This window comes from Cibotium barometz, chromosome 57 (genome assembly GCF_041138505.1).
Source record: "Cibotium barometz isolate CiBa-2024 chromosome 57, ASM4113850v1, whole genome shotgun sequence".
Classification (NCBI taxonomy): domain Eukaryota; kingdom Viridiplantae; phylum Streptophyta; class Polypodiopsida; order Cyatheales; family Cibotiaceae; genus Cibotium; species Cibotium barometz.
In genome coordinates this window covers 5,487,501-5,513,520 of record NC_141102.1, presented here as the reverse complement: position 1 = coordinate 5,513,520, position 26,020 = coordinate 5,487,501, and the positions used below count along the sequence as shown (strand labels likewise).

The window sequence follows — 26,020 nt, the reverse complement described above, 5'->3', positions numbered from 1 at the left end:
GCATTTTTGTCATTTCTTATATTTTTGCAAGCTTTTCTTAGAAAACTCCATATGTGTGTTTTTTTTTTTTTGGGAAAGAGTTGGATGGTATGTTCATTTTCATAGCATGGAGGGAAGGGAGGAGTGTGGAAGGTTGTGCATAGGGGGGAGGGGGGATGTGAGGGTGAGGAGGAAGGGGAGGGGATGTGGAAAATATGTTCATTTTCAAAGCATGGAAGGGGAGGGAGGGACTTTGGGATTCTCAAAGTGCATAATTGAAGTTTTGATGCCACATTTGCATTCCTCTTCAAAGTCTAGTCGTTTTGAGTACCAACATGACCATATTCCGATAAAAAATGCAAAAATGGTACGAATGCAAATTTTGCCTATTTTGAGTCTGTGCAAATTTTGCCTATTTTGAGTCTGTGCACGTACCATTTTTGCATTTTTTATCTGAATATGGTCATGTTGGTACTCAAAACGACCAGAATTCGATGAGGAATGGACATTTGGTCAAAAACTTCAAATGTTACAGTTTTTGAAAATAAGTGCATACCTTGCTCACTCTCTCCCTTCTCGTCCATATTCTGAAAAATGGACATAGTTTTTACATTCCTCGCTCTCTCCCTCTCTATCCTTCATATTTTGAAAAATGAACATAATATTTACATTCCTCACTCTCTCCCTCCCTCTCCTTCTCCCTCGCACCCTCTCCTTCCCCCTCGCACCCCCCTCTACATACCTTACACATTCTCTCTCTCCCTTCCACGTTATGACAACAAGCATACCTTCCACATCCCCCTCTTCCCCCCCCTTGTCCCCTCCCTCCCTTGGTCGCTTCCCCCCAGTTGCCCCCCCCCCCCCCCCCCCCCCCCCCCCCTTTATCTCACCCTCACCCTCACCCTCACCCCTCCTCCTTCTTCTTCTTCTTCTTCTTCTTCTTCTTCTTCTTCTTCTCTCTCTCTCTCTCTCTCTCTCTCCTTTCTTCCCCTCTCCCCCAATGAATGAACAGCTTGCAAAATTCGTGAAATTTAGAAAAAGCTCGTCTTATATGTAAGACTAAGATGCTCTCTCTAAATAAGTTATAATTTTGTAATGAAAAGTTTGTCTTATGGTTGGCCCTTGTTACATTGTTTTTCTAAATATGTATTACATTTTAATGTGTTCAAAAAGCTCGCAAATTGTGAGAATGCCAAAAATGCTCGCAAAAGAAAGCTCGCTGAAAAATTCCCCCCTCATATATATTGGCAAGGTTGGTATAAACTCTCCAATTTCACTCCACATATGTATTGGCAAGGTTGGTATAAACTGCCCAAGCACTCCCTTGGAATCGCTCACCTTACAAGAGATGAATGCAAGTCCATTGTATATATAGTTTGCAAATTTTTTGTCAACACTAATCTGCTGATATCCATATCACGTGTTTTGACATGACCTCTATTTTCTACTCCATTATGCATGCCATCATCTCATGTCTACTATCATTAGTTCATTTCATATATGACCTCTTCTCAATGTTTGTAGGTTTGATCTTACATTCTGAACATCACACCTCTAAGAACAAATCATGATGAACACCATTAAAATACTTAGATACTTATATATGCTCCTATCTATTTACACACATGTTACCCCTACATATGTTGTAAAATGCGTTCTGTCATGGCATGAAACCTTGAGCTAATGGCTTATTTCATACTTGACCTGCTGTCCAAAACAAGGGAGCTCAACCCTTCACAAGCTACTCCATTTCAACTATCAATGTCCTCGTCCAAGAAATCTCACAAGCATACCGAACTAGGAAATATTGTTTCGTGTAGGAATAAGCATCAATGTAAGCAACCAAGGAATCTCACAAGCAACCATCTACAGGGTGCTTTTGTTTTAGCAACCATCGATGGTATGGATTGAAAAAAGAAAGTTACCAACAGAAAACAGCCTTTGGTGTACATCTTGTTCAAATGGCCTAAAGATTTTGCTTTTTTTCGTGTCTAAAGTCTTCTTTCTAGAACAAGGTTTCATGCATGGTTCAAATTATTGGTTCCTGCATGCTAGTCATAACCAAATGATGGCATACTTTGAAAATTAACCACCAAAAAAAAGTTACTGACAGAAAACAGGATTGGTTATACGTCTTGTTCAAATGGCCTAAAGATCATTATTTTTTTGGTTTCTAGAGTTGGAAAATGACCTATAAATTATTATTTGTTTGTTTTTGAATTCTTCTTTTCAGAACAAGGATTCATGCATGGTTCAAATTATTGGTTCCTGCATGCTAATGCTACATGCTTGCCTCAACTGGTGATGGCGGATAGTTATCAGGTCATGGGTCATGGCTACCACATCAAGACATTAGAACCCTCCATGCAACAAGCATAATCCCCCATGTGTAGTAAGAGAGAGAGAGGGTGCACATGTGTGAGTGTGTATGCGCAAGTGTTTTGAAATCAGTAGTCTGCAAGGCCAACGCTAACGCTATAACGTGAGTGATATTGAAAGAAAGGACCATCTGAAATTATGTATCCAACTTTTGCCCAAAAGCATACACCTGAAGGGACTTCATAGAGAAAGAGGATCCAATGGATGGTAGGGATGCAGTATCACCTGGTGCACCTCTTATTGAGGGTCCCTTAACAAACGGGGGAACAAGCTAGTTGAATAGTAGCCCTAGGCCACGTTTACTTTGGTACCCAAGGTGTGAAAGCTCCTTGCGGAGCAGCAAACTGCATTATTCAAACTCACACCTTTTCTTGGCCTACTGCAAAAAAGGAACTTAAGTGCAGCTAGGGTATTAAGACCAAGGCAGGGCAGGAACTTCACTCCTACATGCACATACATCCTCATCAAGCTCTGCTCATTCTTATAGACTATGACATGATGCAATCCAAAGCTAAGTCTATCAAAAAAATGTGACTCTTGACATTTTTTTAACAGCCTGAATGTCCAAGCTGACAACCTTACGCCTTCAGTATCGAAGCAATCACACTCATCAAAAACAAAATGTAAGCAGGAAAAGTATCCACCAGTACAAGGTAGCATGGCAGTTTTGCAAAATTGGTTCTTTATAGATGAACACCCATGCATCACCTGTCCAAAACTGGGAGGCGATCAAAAATGGCCCGCCAGCTTGCGCTAGTGTCACTTCACAGCTCGAACGGAATAATCAGCCCATCCACACCAGCATGCTAAGACCCACTTTTTACAAAAAAACTTGCTAACAGTTTCACTCCAAGAGTTTTACCAGGCTTACTTGCCAGGTTGCCCAATATAGCACATAACAAAAGTGTTGAACAGTGTTAGTGTTTACAAGAGCCTGCTGAAGCCTGAGATAGGAAAGGCACTGGCATTATTGTGGGCAGAATTTGTCCACTTGAAATTGCAAGGCAAATGTCTTGCCTTTTCTCAATCAGCAGAACCTTCTGGACATGTAGTGTTCTTCCTATGTCAATGTCAGAATCCCGGCCTAACAAAAAAGAATTGGCACATACTATAGACAACCACAACCCCCGATGGTCATAGTGTCAACAAAATGGAGTGTATACCCATGTCCAGAACATTGCCAGAGTACCAGAAGAAAGAGTTCCGCAAATCCTCAAAACCTTCTCATCCCAGCCCTGTCACTGGCTCTCCCTTGCTCTCCCCAGCTGCCTTGCCTATCACGACTGCCCTCATTGGATCTTGTCCAGATATCTGGACCACCACCATCCTGAGGGTACTCAGACAAGCCACCTGCCCCTGTATTCAATGCTGCAGTGTGCCACCGTGGTCTCTGTAGAGAATCAAAACTTCTTCCACTTTCATTGGATCCAGTCCAAGATCCCATCCTCTCCAATGCTTTATAGTTTCTACCACCTTCAACCTGTCCGCTGCGTGACCACAACCTGTCACCTGGCTTGAGACTTCTTCCACCTCCATATCCAGATTGCAAACGTGGGCTTTCAGATGAATCAAAAGTTCTCCTTCCTGACTGAGACGACGGTCTCTCTAATAGATCAAAGTTCCTGCCAGTGTCACTACGTCCAGATCGAGACCCTGGCCTGCTACTTGGCTGTGACCCTGGCCTGCTATCTGGCCGAGATCCGGGCCTCTCTGAAAAAACAAAATTCCTGCCGACATCACTGCGTCCCGATCGAGACACTGGTCTGTCACCAACCTTTTGGGAGAACCGCACTTTGTCATCAAGAACCCTGATAAGTTGCTCCAGCTCCTTTTCTTTGATACGCAACTCCTCAGATATATAATGCAGTTTGGCATCTTGACTATCCACAGTCTGATCAGGAACAACTCCATTCATTCTCGGGGAACCTGCTTCTGTTTCCTGCTTGCTCAATTCTGTGAGTGTCTTTATTTCTTCCTTCAGCATCATTTCTTCCTGTGTCTCTGGCCTGCACATTTCGTACAAAATTATGTAATTTTAACTTTCTAATAAAAATTTGCCATCAGAACAGTGCACAAACATCTTGCCCCACTCGGCTAAGCAACCAAGTACCACCACATTACAAATGACCAAACCATAACTCAAGTGAACCTTTCAACACACATTGATGGACTTGCCAAAACCGGTGAGTTGGTGAGTCACTTAGCTGCTTTCCATGTGCTCTCTATGCACCTGCACTTTTTCTTGTTTACTGTAGGCGTATGCACGTGCACGCACAAGGTTCGGGAATATATTAGTTCACATCAACCTACTGCCAGCTGAACAACTAAAAATTCCACCTCATAATTGAGAGAAGGAAGAATGCCTCCCTCAATTTTCGAAAAATAGCTATAGCTGGATGAGAATACAAAGGAAATGATTTTTTAAAATTACCATTTCCTCTTCAGCCCATGGTTGTAAGGTTCACTCAAAAAAGTTTCCAGGCCATTCTCTCTATCTGTGTGTGTGTGTGTGTGTGTGTGTGTGTGTTCATTACTATATATAAAAAAGTCTCTGTGTGTGTGTGTGTGTTCAATGCAATGCAGGAGATCATGGATGGTTACGCGAGGTCGCAACAACCAATGTCTCACCTGGCTTCTGGAAAGATTCACCCAACCTGAATTATGCAATCGAAGCTGTTATAGAAGCCACACGAGAATATAAACACGCTGTTGAAGACCTACATGATCTACACGATGAACTCCTCGATCTTTCTCCTAATCCTCCCCTAATCAAGATGGAAATGCTAAAATAACACAAGATTACATGATGCCCTTCCAAACCATGGCTACTCAAAGACTAAACAAGCTAAAATACTACTTGATTGAAGCCCTGACCCATGAGAAAGCCCTAATTCATAGCTAATCAAGCATGCTAATCAAGATTAAACAGAGACGAGCTTAATCAATGCTAACAATAAAACACTAGAACAGAAAGGCCCACACTTAGGCACCCTATTTGGTTCCCAACGATAAAATAAAGGCCCAAAGAAACCTTTGACCCTTCATAGCCATCTACAAGTACCCCAAGACATAAAGCGTTTCACCATCCCCGGTGAAAAGAAAACAAAAGAGGTACAGCTCCAAGGATTACAACAATTAGCTGATTGTAGACCATCATCAACCAATGCATGCTATGAAACAAATCCAATTTCTCCCATGAAAACAGTTATCTTAAAGGGCTCTCACACCTTCCGTGTGGCATACCCCTATGCACTAGCTCTCGTTCTCTTTTTATCGAGCAACTAGCTCATATGACTTCTAATGGTTGTGGGTAAGGATAGGCGGTAGAGGGTGATGCCAAGGAGGCGGCAAGGTGGAACCCGACCCTGCTGTGAGGCATGGAACATGGCCCTGCTGAGGTGGAGCTCGATGCGGCCATGGGTGGGGATGAAAGCTGGAGAGGCAATGGCATGTAGCAAGGCAAGGAGGCAGAGATAGGACACCATCACACAATCGAAATGGACAACACCTAATGGATATGTGAGCCTTGGTGGCACTGTCAAGCGGTAATGGTTGGTCGAGGGCACCGTTCTGCCAAAGGCCACCCACGGTGTTGCGTGCTGCAGCAATGAACCCCAGGTTGAATGAATGGTGATGGGCAGCAAGGGGCATTCCAGAGTTATGGACCAGCTGGAAGGGGCACAGAGATGGCCATGATGGGCCACCAGCGGTTGTGCACAACACTCGGCAGTAAGGAAGAGGCCATGATGCACTGCAGTGTGCATGGAAAAAGGAAAAATGGGTTCTACCATGGCAAAAGTGGGTGAGAGAAGCAGCCCTGCATGTAGGTACCAGAAAAAGTGTTTAAAAACACAGTTTGGAGAAGATCAAGATGTGGGAGTGAAAGAGAGAGCAAACACCAGTTGTAGGCCCAAAGCACAAACTGTAGAAGGCTGGAAACAACTGAAAATGAGCACGAGGGAAGCCCGTAGGTGCTTACAAGCATAAGAGACTGTCTCTACAGCCAATGACCTCCAGCAGATATGCAAGAATGAGATGAAAAATGAGGTGAAGGGTGTGATCATTATATACCTCCAATACGTGCTAGTCGGCCTGCTACAGTAGGTGCTTACAAGCATAAGAGACTGTCTCTACAGCCAATGACCTCCGGCAGATACGCAAGAATGAGATGAAAAATGAGGTGAAGGGTGTGATTGTTATATACCTCCAATACGTGCTAGTCGGCCAGCTGTAGCAGGCCGACAACAGTTGTGAGCATAAATATGCCATAAATAGCATAAAAAAGCTCATAAAATGCTGGAAAAAATCCTAAATAATATCTGCTTAAATATGCTAATGCGTCTCATAAAATGACCAGTACAAGCATGAAAAGGTACATGTAGGCCCTCTGCAGATGATATTGTCATGTGCATGTTTGCCCATGGACATATCCTGACGCTAGTCCAGAAGGGGCAGCCAAAAAAAGATGATAAGAACCACAAGTTGGAGCATAAAGTGCTGTTTTGGCTAGTGTGGACTAGGAGAAGGGGACAGGGATGGCCTGTCGGCTGCAAGGAGGGTACTGTCGGCTGCTGCAAGGACTGTCCGCTGAACCAAATAAGAGGCGGCTGCAGGCGCATCAACATTTATTGAGAAATCTGCCAGTCGGCTGGCCGACCAGCAGTCAGCCAGCTCTTCTATTGTCCAAGAGCCTATATAAAGGCATGGATGCTCATTATGTTGGTCATTCACTCCACTAGGGAGTGGGTCAAGTACTAGGAGTATTTTGGGTGTTTCACCTTTTATGAAAAGGCAGCCTATGGCTGTGGATTTAGGGTACCTTTTTGTACCGTATGAATATACTGAATTTCCAGCTATCTCTCTCTCTCTACTCTCCCTTCTATCTGCGTTTTTGCATCAGCATGTTCTAAGTGGTGTTTAGGGCTGAAAGAAGACTCCCTGAGCTTCCGCATGTTACATTGGTATCAGAGCATCAGGCTCAGCAAAGCTAAACACTGATTCAGTCCCATATGATGGTGTACAGGTCCAAGGTACAAGAAAGTGCACGGGTACGAAGCCCAAGGCAAGGAACACAAGATCAGGAAGAGCTCCCAAGAGGTTTGTTGGTGGTGTTCCACAAAGCCAAAGGGGATGGCAGTCCTGTGAGCCGAATAGGTTTCCGGGCAACGGTCCCAAGGGAGGATTATCCTCCAATGGGTGATGTGAGAGTGCCAGACTCATTTCTCAGGAATGAAGACCAAGACCGTGTTCAAAGTCAGGGCAGGAACGGATTGGGGACTGGATGGGGCAGATGCATAGATCTTACTCAGAGTCAAAGTGGTTTTGGAGACCAGGCCAGGTTTTCAATGAAAAGGGTTGCCAGATATGGATGGATGACAGAGGGACTCAAGGAACAGAGTGGGATGATGACAGTCATCCAAGAACAGGTTGGAATCCCATCATCAAGTTTAGCAGAGGGGGATATCATGTGCATGTTTGCCCATGGACATATCCTGACGCTAGTCCAGAAGGGGCAGCCAGAAAAAGATGATAAGAACCAGAAGGGGCAGCCAGAAAAAGATGATAAGAACCAAAAGTTGGAGCATAAAGTGTTGTTTTGGCTAGTGTGGACTAGGAGAAGGGGACAAGGATGGCTTGTAGGCTGCAAGGAGGGTACTATCGACTGCAAGGAGGACTGTCCGTTGAACCAGATGAGAGGCAGCTACAGGCGCATCAACATTTATGGAGAAATCTGTCAGTCGGCCAGCTCTTCTATTGTCCAAGAGCCTATATAAAGGCATGGATGCTCATTATGTTGATCATTCATGAACGGGAGAATTAATTAGGGTTAGGTTTTCATGTGGGAGGAAGAGGGGAGAGAGAGAGAGAGAGACATATGTGGGGATAAGTCAACTCAATGTAATGAGTGTGTGACTCCCTTATCACACATGTATATTGCACTAGTACACATAGTGCACTTAGTACATTAAAAGTACTAAGTGTACTATGTACTATAACTTATGGGCTTGTACACACTATAAGGGTGGGCATAATGCCTTTACCCCAACAACCTCCCACTTAAAGGCAAAGTGCCCTTAAATGAAGGAAAAGAAAAATCAGCATGTACATGATAATATACAAGGCCATATCAAGGCTGAAACTGGCCTCATCCAATGCCCATCAAGTGTCTGCAATGAGCAAACCGCTCCGGAGGCAAACTCTTTGTCAACAAATCAACCGGGTTGTCATCCGTATGAATCTTAACAAGCTGAATTTGCTTGTTCTCTATCACCTCTCTGATGAAGTGATACTTCACATCCACATGCTTCGTCTTTGCATGAAAGACAGGGTTCTTTGCCAACTGGATGGCACTCTGATTGTCACAATGCAACAATGGAATATCCCCTATATAACCCAAATCAACCACTAACCGAGATAGCCATAATGCCTCCTTGCAAGCCTCTGTGGCTGCAATATACTCGGCCTCTGTAGTAGATAAGGCAGTACACTTCTGCATCCTGGATATCCATGACACAGCACCTCCTGTGAATGTAAACACATAACCGGTAGTAGACTTCCGGTTATCTGGATGATCGGCATAATCCGAATCCGTGTAACCATGCACTAATGCATCCTGTTTGCCAAAGCAAATGCACATATCCTGTGTGCCCTTCAGGTATCTCATGACACCTTTCACTGCTTCCCAATGCTTCTTGCCAGGTTTGGCCATGTATCTAGAAACCACTCCCATTGCAAATGCAATGTCCGGCCTAGTAGCAACCATGGCATACATGAGACTGCCACAAGCTGAAGCACACGGAATCTTGGCCATATCAGCCCTGTCACTATCCGACTGTGGGCTGTCCATAGCACTGAGTTTCACATATGGAGGCAAAGGAGTACTAGTCTTCTTCCCCCCGTCCATATTGAACCTCTGCAAAACTTTGCCAATGTATTCCTTCTGAGACAAATACAACACATGCTGATTTCTGTCCCGAAGTATCCGCATACCCAAAATGTGATTTGCATCACCCAAATCCTTCATATCAAAGGTCTGATGCAGCCTCTTTTTCAAGGCATCCATCTCTTTACAAGATTTCCCGGCAATCAACATATCATCAACATACAAGATGAGGATCATTAGATTGCCATCCAAAGCTTTCTTGGTGTATAAGCAGTGATCTATGTCACTTCTCCTGAAATCCTGTGATTTCATGAATGTATCAAATTTATGATACCATTCCCTTGGTGCCTGTTTGAGCCCATAAAGACTCTTTTTCAGCTTGCATACAAGCTTCTCCTTTCCATTTACTGCATAACCTCTGGCTGTTGCATATATATCTCCTCATGGAGATCACCGTGAAGAAAAGCAGTCTTCACATCCATCTGAATCAAGTCCAGATCATCATGAGCAACCAAAGCTAATACAGCTCTAAGTGTGGTCTTTTTACCACTGGAGAGAAGATCTCATCAAAGTCCACACCATATTCCTGCTTGAAGCCCTTAGCCACTAACCTTGCTTTGTATCTTGGCTTTGCATCAGGTGCAACTTTGAGTCTGTAAACCCACTTGCATGGCAAAACCTTCTTGCCTGTCGGCAAATGCACCAACTTCCATGTTCCATTTTTGTGAAGAGAATCCATCTTTGACTTCATAGCACGCTCCCAAAGAGCCTTGTCTGCCCCCTGTAAAGCCTCCTTATAACATGAGGGCTCCCCACAGTTAGTAAGCATCAAGTAGTCAACCCCTGGAACAAACCTGTCAGGGGCTCTAGAGGGTCTTGTGGACCTCCGTACCCAATGACCATCATTTGCAGGTTGCTGTCCAGCCTGCATATCACCTATTGGTGGGCTCCTGTTCCATGCCATAAGGTTGAAAAATCATGCCCGGTATGTCCTCTAACTGTGGGATATCCATAGGGATATCTTCTGCCATCTCTGGCTGTCCATTTGGACCATTTTCAGCACCATTTAAGGGCTGGTTTTGCTGCTGTAATGGCTGATTTACAGCCCTTTGTTGTTGTCCATGATGTCCGTCATCATCAAAGATGACTCTGCCAGGCTCCTGTTGCCTTGCAGGCTCCTTATACATGCATGTTTCATCAAAAATGACATCATTGCTGCGTATAATCTTTCTATTCACTGGATCCCAAAGTCTATACCCCATTTCACCTCTGTCACCATATCCTAGGAATATGCATTTGTGAGACTTAGGATCAAGTTTGGTGCGCATTTCCTTGCGTATGTGCACGTACGCAACGCAACCAAACACTCTCAAGTGCTTGTATGACGGAGGCTTCCCTGTCCATACTTCCTCTGGCACTTTCCTGCCAAGCCTCGTGTTAGGTGACCTGTTTATAAGATGAACGGCTGTCATAACAGCTTCAGCCCAAAAACCATGAGGTAACGCAGCATGTGACAACATAGAACGGACCTTCTCCTGAATGGTCCTGTTCATCCTCTCTGCTATCCCGTTTTTTGGAGGATCATAAGGAGTAGAGAGCTCTCTCTTGATGCCTTTAGCATCACAAAAGTCCTGAAACTGTTTGGACATATACTCTCCACCATTGTCGGAACGCAAAGCCTTCAGTGTTTTGCCAGTTTGATTCTCAACATGAGCAACGAACTTCTGAAACACTGAGAATGTATCACTCTTCAAACGAAGAGGATAAACCCACACCTTGCGTGTGGCATCATCTTTTAAAGACACAAAGTATTTTGCCCCTCCCAAAGAAAGCTGAGGCATCTCACATACATCTGTATGCACAAGCTCTAACTGAGCATCTTTCTGTCCAAGAGCTTTCTTGTGGGGACACTGGAGTTGCCTGCCATATATACAATGCTCACAAAACTGAAACCTTGAAACTTTAGAGAAGGCAAGTAACCAAAACGAGACAATTGCTCCATTCCTTTGACACTCATGTGTCCCAACCGGCTATGCCACATAGAGATTTCCGGCAGCTCGGTTGCATTTACATTAGCATGGTGACAAACACCTGCATGCATGAAGTAAAGAGTGTCCACCTTAGAGCCTCTGGCAACAACCAGTGAGCCCTTACTAATCTTCCACTTTCCACAACCAAATGTGGTAACATAATCAGCATCATCAAGCTGTCCAGTAGAAAGCAGGTTCTTCTTGATCTCAGGCACATGCCTGACATCATGGAGCATAAGCTGTGAGCCATCTGAAAACACAAGCATCACATCACCTCTGCCAAGAATCTTGCATGCATGGTTGTCACCCAAATAAACTACTCCTTCATTGCCAGCAGTATACCTGACAAACAAGTCTCTGCAACCTGTGACATGAAAGGAGGCACCTGAATCAATGATCCATGAGTGCATACCATGACCATCTCCTGTAAGAAGTGAATGGGCATCAAGTGAAGACGTGAATAGGACCTCATCCTCACTGTCACATGCATGTGACACATTGACTTCTTCAATCTTGACTCGTGTGTTTCACTAACGATAATGTCTTGTGTACCCCAGGGTGTCCAGCAGAAGGGGCATCGTGACACTCCTTAAGAATCTTGGACCAATGTCCGAGAACTGTGGTACACAAATTTTGTCATTACGGAATAGTAAACCATTCCGAATCATCCACTGACCTCCTGCAGCCTCAATGGTAGGCTGCTCAGTCATTGAGTCTTGGTCAATCAATGAGCTCAACATAAATCTCCTTCTCAAGAGTTGGCCAACAAAATTGAGTGTCGTCTAGCTTTTTACTTTTGAAAGCAATAGATCTACCATCTTGAAATAGAGCATAGTCACTAGCATCAGTTTCAAGAACATAAGGCCGACTAGGATCGGATAATGCTAAGATAGATGCTTCCTTGACTTTATCTTTCAAAAGTCTGAAGGCCATATCCAGATCGTTATTCCAAGTGATAGGCTGATTCGACTTAAGTCCACGACCTTTCAACAAGTCGGTTATCGACAGTGTGAGCTGAGAGTACTCCCGCACAGATTTCCGAAGAAAAACAACAAAACCGAGAAAAGAACGAAGTTGTTTCACTGTCTGTGGTATAGGCCAGGCCAGAACCTTCTGAACTCGGTCATAGTCAATGCTCAATCCATCTCTAGTAATCTTGTATCCCGATGTCTGTCATGAAAAACTCACATTTACTTAATTTAGCATATAGTCGATTCTGTCTTAAAATAGTTAAGACAATCGTGAGGTGTCTAACGTGATCCTCAAGAGTACGACTATATATTAAAATATCATCCAGGAAGACAACCACAAATTTTTCCAAATGTTCACGAAAAAGATCGTTCATCATTTGCTGGAAAGTGGCTGGAGCATTGGTTAACCCAAAAGGTAATACGAGAAACTCGTAATGGCCATACCTAGTCCGAAAGGCAGTTCTTTCGACATGCCTTTCATGAATACGTATCTGGTGATAACCAGTACGTAAATCTACCTTCATGAAATATTTCGCTCCGGCTAACTGGTCAATCAGGTCATCTGATCTAGAGAGAGGATAACGGTTCTTAATTGTCAGCTTGTTCAATCTCTTGTAATCTATACACATTCTCCAAGTGTTGTCCTTCTTTCTCTCGAGTAACACAGGTGCACCCCAAGGTGATTTACTTGGACGGATCTGGCCCATCCTCAAATAATCTTCGAGTTGTGTGGCCAACTCATCTTCCTCAGCTTGGCTCATCCTATAAGGTGGAATACTAACAGGGTGAGCAAGGTAGGTCCATACGTATGGTACGTACGGTACGGTACGGGTACGGTACGCAGTACAGTACGGTCTTCGAGCAAAAGTACGTAAAGTGCGTCAATATAATATATATATAAATTAGATCCACTAGTACATATCATTGAATGTCATTCATGAAACATAAACTTTGAATGGTTTAAACTTTAAACATTGAACATTGAAAGAGTAGAGATTCAAGAAGGATACAAATGAACATAAGGTAAAATCATGATTACAGAAACTCTGAGCATGCGCAAAGCGCTACAAGTAAAGAAACCGATACAAAGGACACGGGGGAAAAAACCTCTCCTAAAGAGAGTAAAAAGTGCCCCGGTCAACCTAGGTCCTGCAAAGGCTACTCATCATCATCAACACCTGATGATGAAGCTGAATCAGATGGGACGTCTCCATCGGTAAGGACATTCCCATCAGAATCATACTCAGGCTCTACATAGGGTACTCTCTCATGATCATCTAGCATCTCCTCTGTAGCTACTGTCGATGTCTCCGCATGTGATGTGGTAGATGTGCGTCGTCCTCGTCCTCGACGAGTCCCGCGCCGAGCGCCTCGTCTACCTCGCCCGCTCGACTGCACAACATGCGCATCACCACTGGGCTCAATGTCATACGCCCTGGAAGAAGCCCGAGTCACCCTGCGGTCTATACTCTCCAGCTCTCTGTGCAACAGGCGAATTATCTCCTCCTGCTCGTTTCTCAATGCGGTCTGCGCCTCTTCTGCGGTAGCAACGTGCTCCAGAGATAGAGGATCAACCTGTCAACAACAATAAACATGTTCAATGCGAATTGTCTGTGACCATGGCATGCCAAAAATGCTGGCAGCTGCATGCATCATAATATTGTTACTTGTATATACTAATGTCTAGACTCTATGACACAATCAGTCACCTGCATAGGATGCTCAAGTTTCTTAAGATTTTGAACCAATCGAAGATTGGCTCGGCAATAAACCAAGCGTTCCAACTGGCTGGTCTTGAGTTTATTGCGGATCTTTGTATGAATAAGAGAGTAGGCACTCCAATTACGCTCACACGCACCAGCTGAACAATCCTACAAGTAATAAAAGTCTTAAAGTAATCAAAACCTATTTATTATCACACATCGTTTTCCAAATTCCATTTAGGGAGTTATTGTCACTCACTTGAGAGAGGACCCGCAATGCCACTTGTTGGAGTTGGAATGATTGATAACCATAAATCAACCACCAGTTAATCGGGGCCTTTGCCTCGTCTTCCTTGTTGCATGAGGTTCTGCTAAAAGCGGCACCCAAACTATGCATGTAGGATACCATGGAGTTGTTTACCTCTGACTGCTGCTCCTGAGGATAGGTTGCCTCCAAGTACATGTCGCGCATGGTAAGAAGCTCTGGATTGCTTATGGTCTCATCCTTTCGATAAAGAGGATGAAGCAGTGCAGCCATGCCATGAATTGGGCGAGACATGTACTCCCAACGCGTCTCTATAATCTGATTCAGTTCTCTAATTCTAGAGAGGAAAAAAGAGTCAAGACCAAAGTTATAATAAGAGCAATTTAAAATGATTGGTGCGATAAACATGTGACGTGCACTTGACAATGGCTTACCTGTCTTGAGACACCACTGTGGACCGGCTAATCTCTAGCCGCATCCTCCTAAACATGTGGTAGAGGAGACCCATGGTAGATCCCTCCATGTCTGTCATGCGCAAGAGAAAGAAGAGCGGCTTCAGCAACTTGACAATCTTTGCTGTCTCCTCCCAAAAATTCTCGTCCAAGATCTTACGTTGGACATACTTTGTAGGCTCTGAATTGCAATGTCGTGGATCTTTCCACGTTGGATCAACCACAGTGGCTTGTAGAGGATCATGGAGCCTCTGCAAACGCTCCAAGACCATGTATGCATAAGCGAATCGAGTCTTGGAAGGCCGTACCATATCAAGCCCGGGGCTCTTGCTGCGAAAGAGCGCCAATGCTTTGTGTTTTTTTCTGAAAAAGGTGGTGATGCGATTGGCATCCGCCAACACTGGCTGCACCCAAGTAAGCTTCCCCACATCCTCCATTAATAAATCCAAGCAATGTGCAGCACATGGAGTCCACACAATGCTTGGGAACTCACCTTCTACCAACTCTCCCATCCTCCTACAGTTGGAGGCATTGTCAGTGACCACCTGTACAACATTTTCTGGACCCACCTCTATGATGGCTTGCCTAATGTGCTGATATATAAATTCAGCTGTAACACTCTCACCTGCCTTACCAGCATCCACCGCACGCAAGAAATAGGTGCCAAAACATGATGATACAAGAATGTTTATCATGTGGCGCCTTCGGATGTCGGCCCATCCATCAGACAAGATGGTGCATCCAAACTTTCTCCAGCTGTCCCGTATTGGTTGCAGCGCCACATCTATCCTGGCTTTCTCCTCATCTAGCATGCGTGTCCTCATTTGTTTGTATTCGACCCCGTGCCAATCCTCGCACGAACCCACAGCGGCTATTGCTTGAACCATCTTCTTCCATTGGTCCGTGCGAAGCACATTGAAGGAGATATTGCATTGTATAAGTGTGCGTGCAATCTCTATCTCGGCAACCCTTTGCCGCTCCTTTACCCATGCGGTGCTAAAGATGCGAGATGGGAGAGTGGTCTGCTGTTTAGAAGAACTATCACAATGCATGTCGGAACCTGCACCTTCCTCCATAATGCTCTCCTCTACTCTTGCCCTCTTTCTACTAGGCTGCCCCATTGCACTAGAGGATCCTGTAGCAGCCGTTCGATTAACAAATGCAGCTCGAGGAGGAAGAGGATCCAACAAATCCTCGTCTTCAGCTGCCATGGCTGCACCCTGTGAAGCCTTCAAATTTTGCTCGGCTATCACCTTATTTGCTATGTCGCGTGGCACAGATTTGCAAGCTGAAATGCCATTGCCACCGAGACCCGATACATGAGAGATGAGGCGAGTAACTGAACTTTTGAAGTCACCTCCACAATACCGGCATCTCCATTGGTTGCTCTTCTCATCATCTTGGAGTGTGTGAAGCTTCCAATAGGCATGTCGTTTCTTGCCCATGGCACAGAGAGAGAGAGAGAGAGACAGAGAGAGAGAGAGAGAGATTATTCAACCTTCAGTCGTGTGTGTGTGTGTGTCACATGTTTGTGTGTGTGTGTGTGTGTGTGTGTGTGTGTGTGAGAGAGAGAGAGAGAGAGAGAGAGAGAGAGAGAGATTATTCAACCTTCAATCGTGTGTGTGTACAGTGTGTGTGTGACATGTTTGTGTGTGTGTGTGTGTGTGTGTGTGAGAGAGAGAGAGAGAGAGAGAGAGAGAGATTGCTTGCAGCCTTGCTGAGTGTGTGTGTGTGCGCCGCGCTGCTGGCCGCGTTGTTTTTTTTTTCATTTTTCTTCCCGTTTTTTTTTTCTCTCTCCCGTTTACTTTTTTCGTTTTTTAATAGCGCCCGTTTTCTGCAGCCCACCGAACCCGTTTTTTTTTGGTTTTTTTCTACTTTAAGTTTGGCCCATTATTTGGGCCATGCCTTATAAATAATAAGGCTAATGAGCCCAGCGGCGGCCAGCCCAGCCCCGCCCCAAATAAACGACCACCGACGCGCAGCATTAAAGAGACCGCCGCGTGGAAAAAAAAAAAAAGCAAACGCCCTTAACGTTCCGTACGTACAAAAACGTACGTACGTTTAGAACGCCTCAAATGCAAGAGTACGCGTACCTGACCCAACCCTGAGGGTGAGCACTAGGGACCAGGTCAATATGATGATCTACTACCCTTTCGGGTGGTAAGTCCGATGGCAGTTTCTTAGGAAACACATCTTGAAACAAATCAAGTATCTTCTTTAATTCTTTGCTTTCAAACACACTTAATTCATTAGCATCCATAGTAGGTATGAGAAATGAAGAAAGTGGAATCAAGACACAATGGAAAGCAGTATACAAAGAAAAAGTATGACTAGACCAATCTATATGGACTTAAAGAGTCTTAAACCAATCAATCCCTAATAACAAGTCTACATGCTCTAGATGCATAATATAGCATTTCAGAGTATCTTCGTAGTTTTGAATCCGGATCGATAGCTTCTCCACCTTTCGATCCCATACTTGCCGCCCCGCACGTATACATACCTCATAGGTATGATCGCTGGGTGTTGGACCAATCTATATGGACTTAAAGAGTCTTAAACCACTCAATCCCTAATAACAAGTCTACATGCTCTAGATGCATAATATAGCATTCCAGAGTATCTTTGTAGTCTTGAATCCGGATCGATAGCTTCTCCACCTTTCGATCCCATACTTGCCGACCCGCAGGTAGGCGTACCTCATAGGTATTGCTGGGTATTGTATCAAGATCCAATTTCTGCACAAGTCTGTAATTAACAAAATTGTGTGAGCTGCCAGGGTCTAGAAGAATGTGGATTCTATGGCCATTCACTTCTCCATAAACTCGGAGAAGATCATGCACACCAAAAACTTTAGAGTTTGAACAGACAATCAGAACATGAACTAGGGCAAGAAAATACAGTAACTGACCTACCTGTCAAATCCCCATAGGATCTCCTCGTAGAACACTCTTGGTACAAGACTCGAAACTTGCAAACAAACCAAACAAACATGAAGGGGATGGAGCCCTGACTCACCTCCCAACCTAGACAGCCATGGGCAAGCCCACAAGTCTTGGCTGTCCCCACCGAGCCACGAGCTGAGCTAACTAGATGGACGTACCGACCAATCTCTACCTCGTGACGCCCCATACCACCACAAAGCTACCCTTGTGGGTCTCGAGATTGCTGCCGACCTCGGCTACATAAAGCAGGTGCACGTTTGCACTAGATCCAGGCTCCTGACCATAGAGCTCTCACAAAGACACGCAAGACTCTATGAACTAATGACTAACCTTGGCCACCCTTTTATAGGCTCTTGGCCGGTCATCGGGCGTCCACACTTGGGCGCCCGCCTGTCCATACTTGGGTGCCCGCCCGTTAGTCTATCCCTAACTCAGCTCGCCAATCAGTCTGCCTAGCTCCAAGCTTCCCCAAACCTCGAAGATAGTCTTGTGTGCGTGTAGCACACGGTAGATACACACTGTGCTTCGGGCACTTGTTACGCATATGTCCCTTTTCTTCGTAGATGAATCAACGTCCCTCCTCCTTGAGCTTCAAGGCCTTAAGGAGATGTTTTTTCTTCGCTGGGATCGAAGTTAAATTCTTCGAAGGTTGGTCCGAAGACTTTCCTTCTGTCATGCTAGCCATCAGTGCGGAGAACTTCCTTTTGTGCTTGTTCCCCTGCTCGGTCGCGGGTTTAGACTTGGAAGAGACCATTGTATCATCATAGATACAAGCGGAATGAATGGCCTCGTCCAAAGTTTTACATTTGTTGTTTTTAACCTGTAAACAGTACGAGTCGGATAAACCGGCTACGAAGAAACCCAAAAGAGTCATAGGATCCATCTTCGTAGCTTTCATCTGCAAGTCCCTAAATTTCTGGAGATAGACCTCATAAGTGAGGTTCTGCGAGGTCATGGTCAAAGTAGCAAAACGGGCAACAATATCATAGTCATCCTCTTTCTTGAGGAATTCTTTCTTAAAGACTTCTTCGAACTGTGCCCAAGTCGTTGGTTTAGGGTTGAGTTCTTTCCACCAAAGCAAAGCTTGCCTGAGAGGAAACTTGCTGCTAATTGGATCTTTTTGCAATCGTCATATGGATGAAACTGAAAATGGACTTGCCACTTATGTAGCCAAGTGTCCACTATTTCCTTGGTACGCTGCTTTTGCTCGCTCCCAAACTGTTCCAGAGTAATATTGGGGCCTAAAGCAGATGCCAAAGTATCCAGATATACCCGAAAGAGTAGATAGAGTAGTGGTCAACAAAGAGATGGAGTTCTGTAAAGCTTGCATCTGCGCGGCGACTTATGCTTGACGTTCCGAGGAAGAAGCTTCGAGAGCAACTTTAAATTCTTGGAAATTTGATTTTGAAACAAAATCGTCGAAAAGATCGCCATCGGTGGCTTCTGTAGCCCACAGGTCTTCACGTTCGGGAATGGGTTCCATCTCGGATTCTTGGGTCGACATCTTGAAGAGGACAAGATGAGAGAAAAGTTTGATCTTGCACAAAGAAGAGTGCTAGAGAGCTTGAGAGCTTGAGAGATGTGTGGCAAGAAGCCTCCTTGAGGGAAATTTATAGGCTCCCCTAAAAGCTTACTTAGCTTTTACTTTTGTGTTATACATACATACATACATACATACATATATATATATTCTCTATTTTTCTTTAAAAAACCACTTATAAAGCAATGCTTGGGTATTTTAAACCCTTTTACTAAGGTTCGGTAAAAAAAACGAAAGCAATGACAAACAAGGCATGGGTTTTTTTTTAACAAAAGCTAAAAAAAACCTCCACGCGTTTGCTTTTTTGCTAAATCCTGCAGGAACCTCAACGCCACCTTCTGCCACCCGTCGACTGCCCACGTGCGCCGCCTGCAACGATTCTGCGCACGACTGGTACCCGCCTGCCTACATGTACCCGCTTGCGTGCACAAACACGCCTGACTGTCCGCGTGCTCACTTGGCCGCTTGCGCTCTTACGTGCCTGCCTAGCTACGTGTACCACTCCACGTGCCTAAGCGTACCAGCCCAACTGCGACTGGTCTTGTGGCTGGCTTCTTCACACTTAAGACTACGACTAGTCTTGTGGCTGGCTTCTTCGCACTTAAGACTGCGCAACCACCTAGGCGCCACTTCTCTCTCTCTCTCTCTTACAAACAGACAACCGACTGGCTTTTTCTACTTTTCTCTCTTCCTCAAACTGTTTTCCCAGTTGAAAACACCTACGGCCCTTCTTGCAAAGCATACAACCCATACAAGACCAACCCTTCATCACGGGTTGCTACGATGCAAAAGCAACATACTGAATCTGAAAAAACAACAATATGAACAGAAAAACAGCAATTTTCTCGAACTCATACCTTTTCTTTGACCTCTTTCTCTCTACCTACCATGCTCGTTCACGAGGCTTGCTCTGATACCACTGTCAAATCCCCATAGGACCTCCTCGTAGAACGCTCCTGGTACAAGACTCGAAACCTACAAACAAACCAAACAAACATGAAGGGGGTGCAAGCCTGACTCCCCTCCCAACCTTGATAACCGTGGGCAAGCCCACAAGTCTTGGGTGTCCCCACCAAGCCACGAGCTGAGCTAACTAGATGGATGTACTGACCAATCTCTACCTCGTGACATCCCATACCACCACGAAGCTACCCTCGCGGACCTCGAGGTTGCTTCCGGCCTCGACTACATAAAGCAGGTGCACGTCTGCACTAGATCCAGGCTCCTGACCATAGAGCTCTCACAAAGACACGCGAGACTCTATGAACTAATGACTAACCTTGGCCACCCTTTTGTAGGCTCTTGGCCGGTCATCAGGCATCCACACTTAGGCACCCGCCCATCCATACTTGGGTGCCCGCCCGTTAGCCTATCCCTAACTCAGCTCGCCAATCAGCCTGCCTAGCTCCAAGCTTCCCCAAACCTCGAAGCTAGTCTTGTGTGCGTGTAGCACACAGTAGATACACACTGTGCACATGACATTCGCACTATCTACGGCCGTGACGGGCTCTGCAGGGCAGGCACAAAAATGGCAAGACGAGTGCCCGTCAACTCTGCAATGACGGTAGAGCCAACGGTGGTGGTGGTGGTGTTGGGTGACGGAAGCAGCTATGGGTGCTACAATGGTGGACTTGGGCGGTGAGCAGCTCTCCAAAGGGTAGATAGACCCATGGAGAGGAGGAGTGACCAGGGTGAAAGGAGGAGGGGCCTCTTGAGAAGAAAGGAGGGAGATATAAGTGTGGGAGGAAGCTCGAATTCCCCCCAACCCACTATGATCAGCCAGTTGTAGATTGCTACATTAGTAACCCTAATAAAGATTAAGGAAAGACTAAACCAAGGATAATTCAAAGAGAAAAATACTAAAATAAAAATAATATGCCAGGAGCCATAAGAGGAGGGCCAAACAAGTTATGCTCATTTCATTCCATAATGCCTTCTTATACAAGAACCTAGGGCTAGGGCTTGCCCTAACCCTAATCCACCAAGGCCCACACTTGGGCACCCTATTGGTCTCTTTTTGTCCACACAAGGCTACACTAAAGGCCCAAAGAAACCCTTGACCCTTCCTAGCCATCTACAAGCAGGACCCTAAGAACACAGACACTTAAATTGATTAACAGCTTGTATGCCAACATGAAAAGTATCGCTGTTAGAACAACAACCAAACGTGTCTATATGTGCTTTTTTAACCACTTGCCAGGATGCCCACAACATACAGAATATGACTTGTAATCACAAAAGATTTCAAAACCTAGGTAGAAATAGCAAGAGTACCTATCAACTCCACGGTGCTCAAGCTCAAAGTCAATCTTGCGCCAGTCTCTGCCTCTCTCTTGCAGAAGAACCTCTCGAGGTTTAGCATTGCCAAATGGGTTTACTTTGGGCCTGGGCCTGACAGTGAGTTCTGCAGAGACCTCAGGGGTGTCAGGCTTGCTGGAATGGCCGCTGGAGGGCCTGTTATCTCGCTCCTTCACGTCAGATTCATTCTCAAACCTTCGCCAATCCGGCCCTCTGTCAGCAAGAATATCTTCTCGGGGTCGTGCAGCTCCAAAAGGGTTAGGCTTGGGCTTGGTCCACGGTGGGGGCAAAGCATCGGATACATCTGCAGCATCACCTCTAAGGCCTGGAGGGGGGGAGGGACTAGGATGGCGGCTTCGTGGTGCTAAAACAAGGCGTCTTCTCTGCGGTTCTCCTATAGCTTCTTGCTGCTGCTGTTTGGGAGAACCTTCTTGCTGCTGCTGTTGATGACTCGCTGGTCTTCTTCCCCAGCGGCCTCCAGCATCTGCACTCACCTGCTGCATGTCTGAATCTTGCCCTGCAGTCAGGTTTTCTGCTGCTAGGTTTCTATTATAGGAGGACCAGTTATCTGCTCCATCTGCACGTGAATGCACATGTGAGGCATCATGGACTGGTGCTGCTACTGGTGGTGGTGGTGGTAGGGTTTTCCTGGATGGGGCCCAATTATCCGCTTCATCTGCACGAGAATGTTGTCTGATTTCGTCAAAGGTCTCTCTTCTTCCACTTGAGCGTGCATCAGCAGGGGCCAGGGGTAGGGATTTCTTCACTAAACCCCAGTTACCGACCTCGTCTGCACGGGAGGGGGGCGGGTCTCGCTCAGCCGGACGAGACCCCCTTCTCTCAACATCATAGCCTCCTTCTTCCGCTCCTGGAAACACAGTCTTCTTCGACGAGCTCCAATTGTTGCTATCATCTGCACGAGATGGCTCATCCCTCTCTCTGTCTCGCAGAAACGCTCCCGCTTCTCTGTCCCGCTCGTAGCCTCCGCCGAAGCTGCCCCGAGACCGCTCGCGATCGAGCCGATCCGGTCCTCCTCTGTAGTCCCTGTATTCCCGAAAGGCTCCGCCCATGCCGCGCGGCTGCTCCTCCTCACCGGATCTGTCCCGTGGCCCCGTTGGCAGAATCATCATTTCTCCGCGCGAGTCCGATATGGAGCGCGACTTGCTTCCGTGGGCAACCGATTTGCCGATGGTGAACTCGGAAATGGAGAATGTCTGCTGTTGTTTCTTCTTCTTGGGCTTCACGGACAGGGACTCACCTCGGGTACGGAAGGTCTCCGGCGGAGCTGCAGCGGCAGTGGCAGCGGCGGCGGCGGCGGCCGCTTTCTCCTCTTCTTCTGCGCGCTCCGCCTCGGCGGCCCAGGCGCCGATGCCCCACGGCTTGTTCATGGCGAAGCTCTGCCGGCTATGACGTGATGAGAAGCTCTGTTTAGCTACGCCGGAATGTAAAGATGACGCTGAGTGAAATAGTGAAGTTCCTTTCTCCGTCACTCTAAGTGTGCTTGTCGACCAATAAATTAACCACATTTCATACTCCGTTTAAGTCCGCGTTTAACACCATGTCGGATGATCATGGCACTAAATATATGTTAATTAATTAATTAGTTTTCGCCTTAGAACCGTATGAGGAAAGTTCGATTTTGCTAACAAACACAAGCAATCATTTTCATTAGCAAAATGTACACTATAACTAAAATGTGTGAAGCTTCTAAAAATGATAGCACTTCTCTCTAGGCCACTAAAAATACACTATAGTGCTTTTTTTTTTCTAGCATTGATTGGTTGTAGTCTATCTTTCTTCTCAAAAAGCACTCTAGTGTTTAATTCTTGCGCTTGTTGGTTTTTTTTTTAGCACTCTAGTGTTTAATCGCCACGCTCGGCTATAGCCGAGGCCTCCCAAATAGATGTACTGGGTTCAAATCTACCCTAGCACACTCTCACAATACAAGAAAATAGATAGTGGTACAAAAGTTGGGATGGCCTTGCAAGAAGAGCACTCGGCTTAGTTCGTGCACCCTCCAAACCACTTGTCAATGTCATGCTCAAAATTGGAGCAAATACATAAGGCAAGTTTCACAACGAAGCCACCCATACGTGAGCTAGCACGTTTTGCTCACCGAATACATATTGCAGTGTGAGTGTCCAGCTTGCCCAAGTCATGTGTAAGGCGACTCAAGTGACCTACATGCATTCATTATACCAAACAACCTAAAAGTTGGGATGGCCTTGTAAGAAGAGCACTCACCTTGGTTCGCACACCTGCCTAAACCACTTTGTCGAGGTCATGTTCAGAATTGGAGCAAATACATAAGGCAAGTTTCACACGGAGCCACCCATAAGTGAGCTAGCACATAAAATGTTTTGCTCACCGAATACATATTGTAATGTGAGTGTCTAGTTTGTCCAAGTCGTGTGCAAGGCAACTCAAGTGACCTACATGCATTTATTATACCAAACAACCTAACGGTTGTGTTATGGTGCTAGTGTAGAGGGGCGAGACACCTAAGGAATTTCAGTGGGAGCCTTCGATCAAGCACCAAACCATAACTTTTTCCAAAAAATTGATGCAAATGTCTTTGCCACAATGAAGCGGACATCGATTTTTGCCTTAGTTTGTAAAAATCACATTTCAAACTATTAAAGTGTGTATCCCAAAATAGTGACACGCCAACTAGAGCATTTACACATATTATATGTTTTAAGCCATTAGACAAAAGATACATCATCGAATTCATCACACAATTGGACCTTCACTTCCATAAATATCCATGCAGAATCATCTAAAAGTGGGGGTAGGTGAGAAATGGTTTTGGCAGGCGGTGCCACGTAATTGGCCCCTCTACTCTACAATAATCACAAATGTAATTGATTTGTTCATCACACCCTTTGGATTCCACATCTACCATGGGGGGTGGATGCTAGCTAAGGACATGTTCATATGCTAACAAAATGTGAAATCACTTGGTAAAAACACCCACCATTGAGCTCCTTCGCCAAACTATAAAGGCAAAATGGCCATTGAGCTCCTTCATTTAGCTACTACAATGGTAAAACAATCAAAAATTTACATGGCCTTTTGTTTCAGCCTTTATCAATCTTGTAACATGTTCCTTTTTCTCATAAGAATTCAAAAGAGCCTCTAAGCTTGAGATAGGCTCTATAAAGTTAAGGTTCCCTATTCGTACATTATCATATGTGGCATCCTACACTTTTCAATGCAATAGATGCTAAGTAATGAATGGATGACTAGTCACATCAAATTACACAATGGTCAAAATCGTTAAATTGTGGTAAAACAACAAGCCTCTTTACATGAAAATTGAGTTGTCTTGCTTGCCCATAAGCAAATCAAGGTTTATCTTTGGCCCTGGGCTTGAACTAGATCTTTTCCTATCTTACCACCTTATCCATGAAAATGTTGCATCTCCTTTCTAGGCTTTTCAATTATCTTGTGGTTATGTGAGTGTTAATTGGGAAATCATTATTGTCCTATGATACTCCATGCACTCCAAATAGATAGCAAGTCCATGATATTTAGCTTGAAAGTAGGTGTGGACCTATAGGGATTAGTGTATAGCCTTTGATACTTTGTAATGATGCTCTTGAAAAAATCTGACCCTATTTCCAAGAGGTCACTTATCCAACTTGTTTGCCCATGCGCTTAACTAGGAGATTCCATAATTGGCATTTCCATACAGACCCCATAACCTTAAGGTTATGAATGTCCTCCAAATTAGCCAAGTTTGGAAACCCCTAGTCTTGCACCTTATCATGGCTCCTTTGAATCACCCTTGGTGAGAGGATCATTTCCAACACTTTCTTGCTGACAAAAACCAAAGAACTTAATGGTATGAACCTTTGAATTGGTGCACTTTTGAACTACGCACACCCTCTCTACTTGGATTATCCTTCTTAGGACCATAAGAATACGAGGGTCCATGTTATCCCGCTTGTCACTAGGTCATATAAGTAGCTTAGCCATTCACAATTGTATCACACGCATGCCACCAAGTTGTCTTGTCTCTTTACTCGTACATAGTTGTATTTCTCGAGATTTGTTATCATCAGCTACCTTGAGTAAGTACACTATTGTTGTAAAGCTTGGACAAGACCTAAGGTGGTTTTTTAATAGGCCTTTACATTCCTCCCTCTTCTATATGTCACCTGGAAATGTTGCGCCTGGCTAAAGAATGGTGACCAACATAATGTTACTCACACTACCTCTCCTACTATACAGAGGCTAGGTTGTGATCTTCAATTATGGTTCCAAACTTAAGATCTCAAGCGTATAATATGCATATTATGGAAAGGAGTACAAAACATGGGGTGCGGTATGTGGAAAGCGACGCAAGTGAAAAAGTTGTACAAAGATGGTCTATAGCACTAGATGAAAATCTATGATGTGGTGTAAAGGTAGTGTGTGGAAGATTGTTTGTGGTTCAAGATGGAATCCCATAGCATATTTTTGAAAAGAATCCATGGTACAAGGTGGAGCTCCATGATATGGTGTAGGAAAGCCTTGATAGTTCCATGGAATGGTGTGGAAGGCAGCACAACCACTCCAAACTATTCTTTT

General features: G+C 45.0%; 2 protein-coding genes across 2 annotated transcripts; both read right to left on the bottom strand.

Moving 5' to 3' along the window:
- Positions 1 to 3,023: 3,023 nt before the first annotated feature.
- On the bottom strand, positions 3,024 to 22,938 carry LOC147606346 (eukaryotic translation initiation factor 4B1-like). The gene is made up of 2 exons (XM_086792021.1): positions 21,422 to 22,938; positions 3,024 to 4,364 (listed from the first exon to the last, which is right to left on the bottom strand). The coding sequence occupies exons 1-2, from the start codon at positions 22,831 to 22,833 to the stop codon at positions 3,572 to 3,574; spliced, it is 2,205 nt and encodes a 734-aa protein (XP_086648147.1). The 5' UTR covers positions 22,834 to 22,938; the 3' UTR covers positions 3,024 to 3,571.
- LOC147606347 (uncharacterized) lies at positions 13,256 to 16,284 on the bottom strand. Its single transcript, XM_086792020.1, has 4 exons — positions 14,645 to 16,284; positions 14,205 to 14,547; positions 13,952 to 14,113; positions 13,256 to 13,817 (listed from the first exon to the last, which is right to left on the bottom strand). The coding sequence occupies exons 1-4, from the start codon at positions 16,105 to 16,107 to the stop codon at positions 13,401 to 13,403; spliced, it is 2,385 nt and encodes a 794-aa protein (XP_086648146.1). The 5' UTR covers positions 16,108 to 16,284; the 3' UTR covers positions 13,256 to 13,400.
- Positions 22,939 to 26,020: the final 3,082 nt, after the last annotated feature.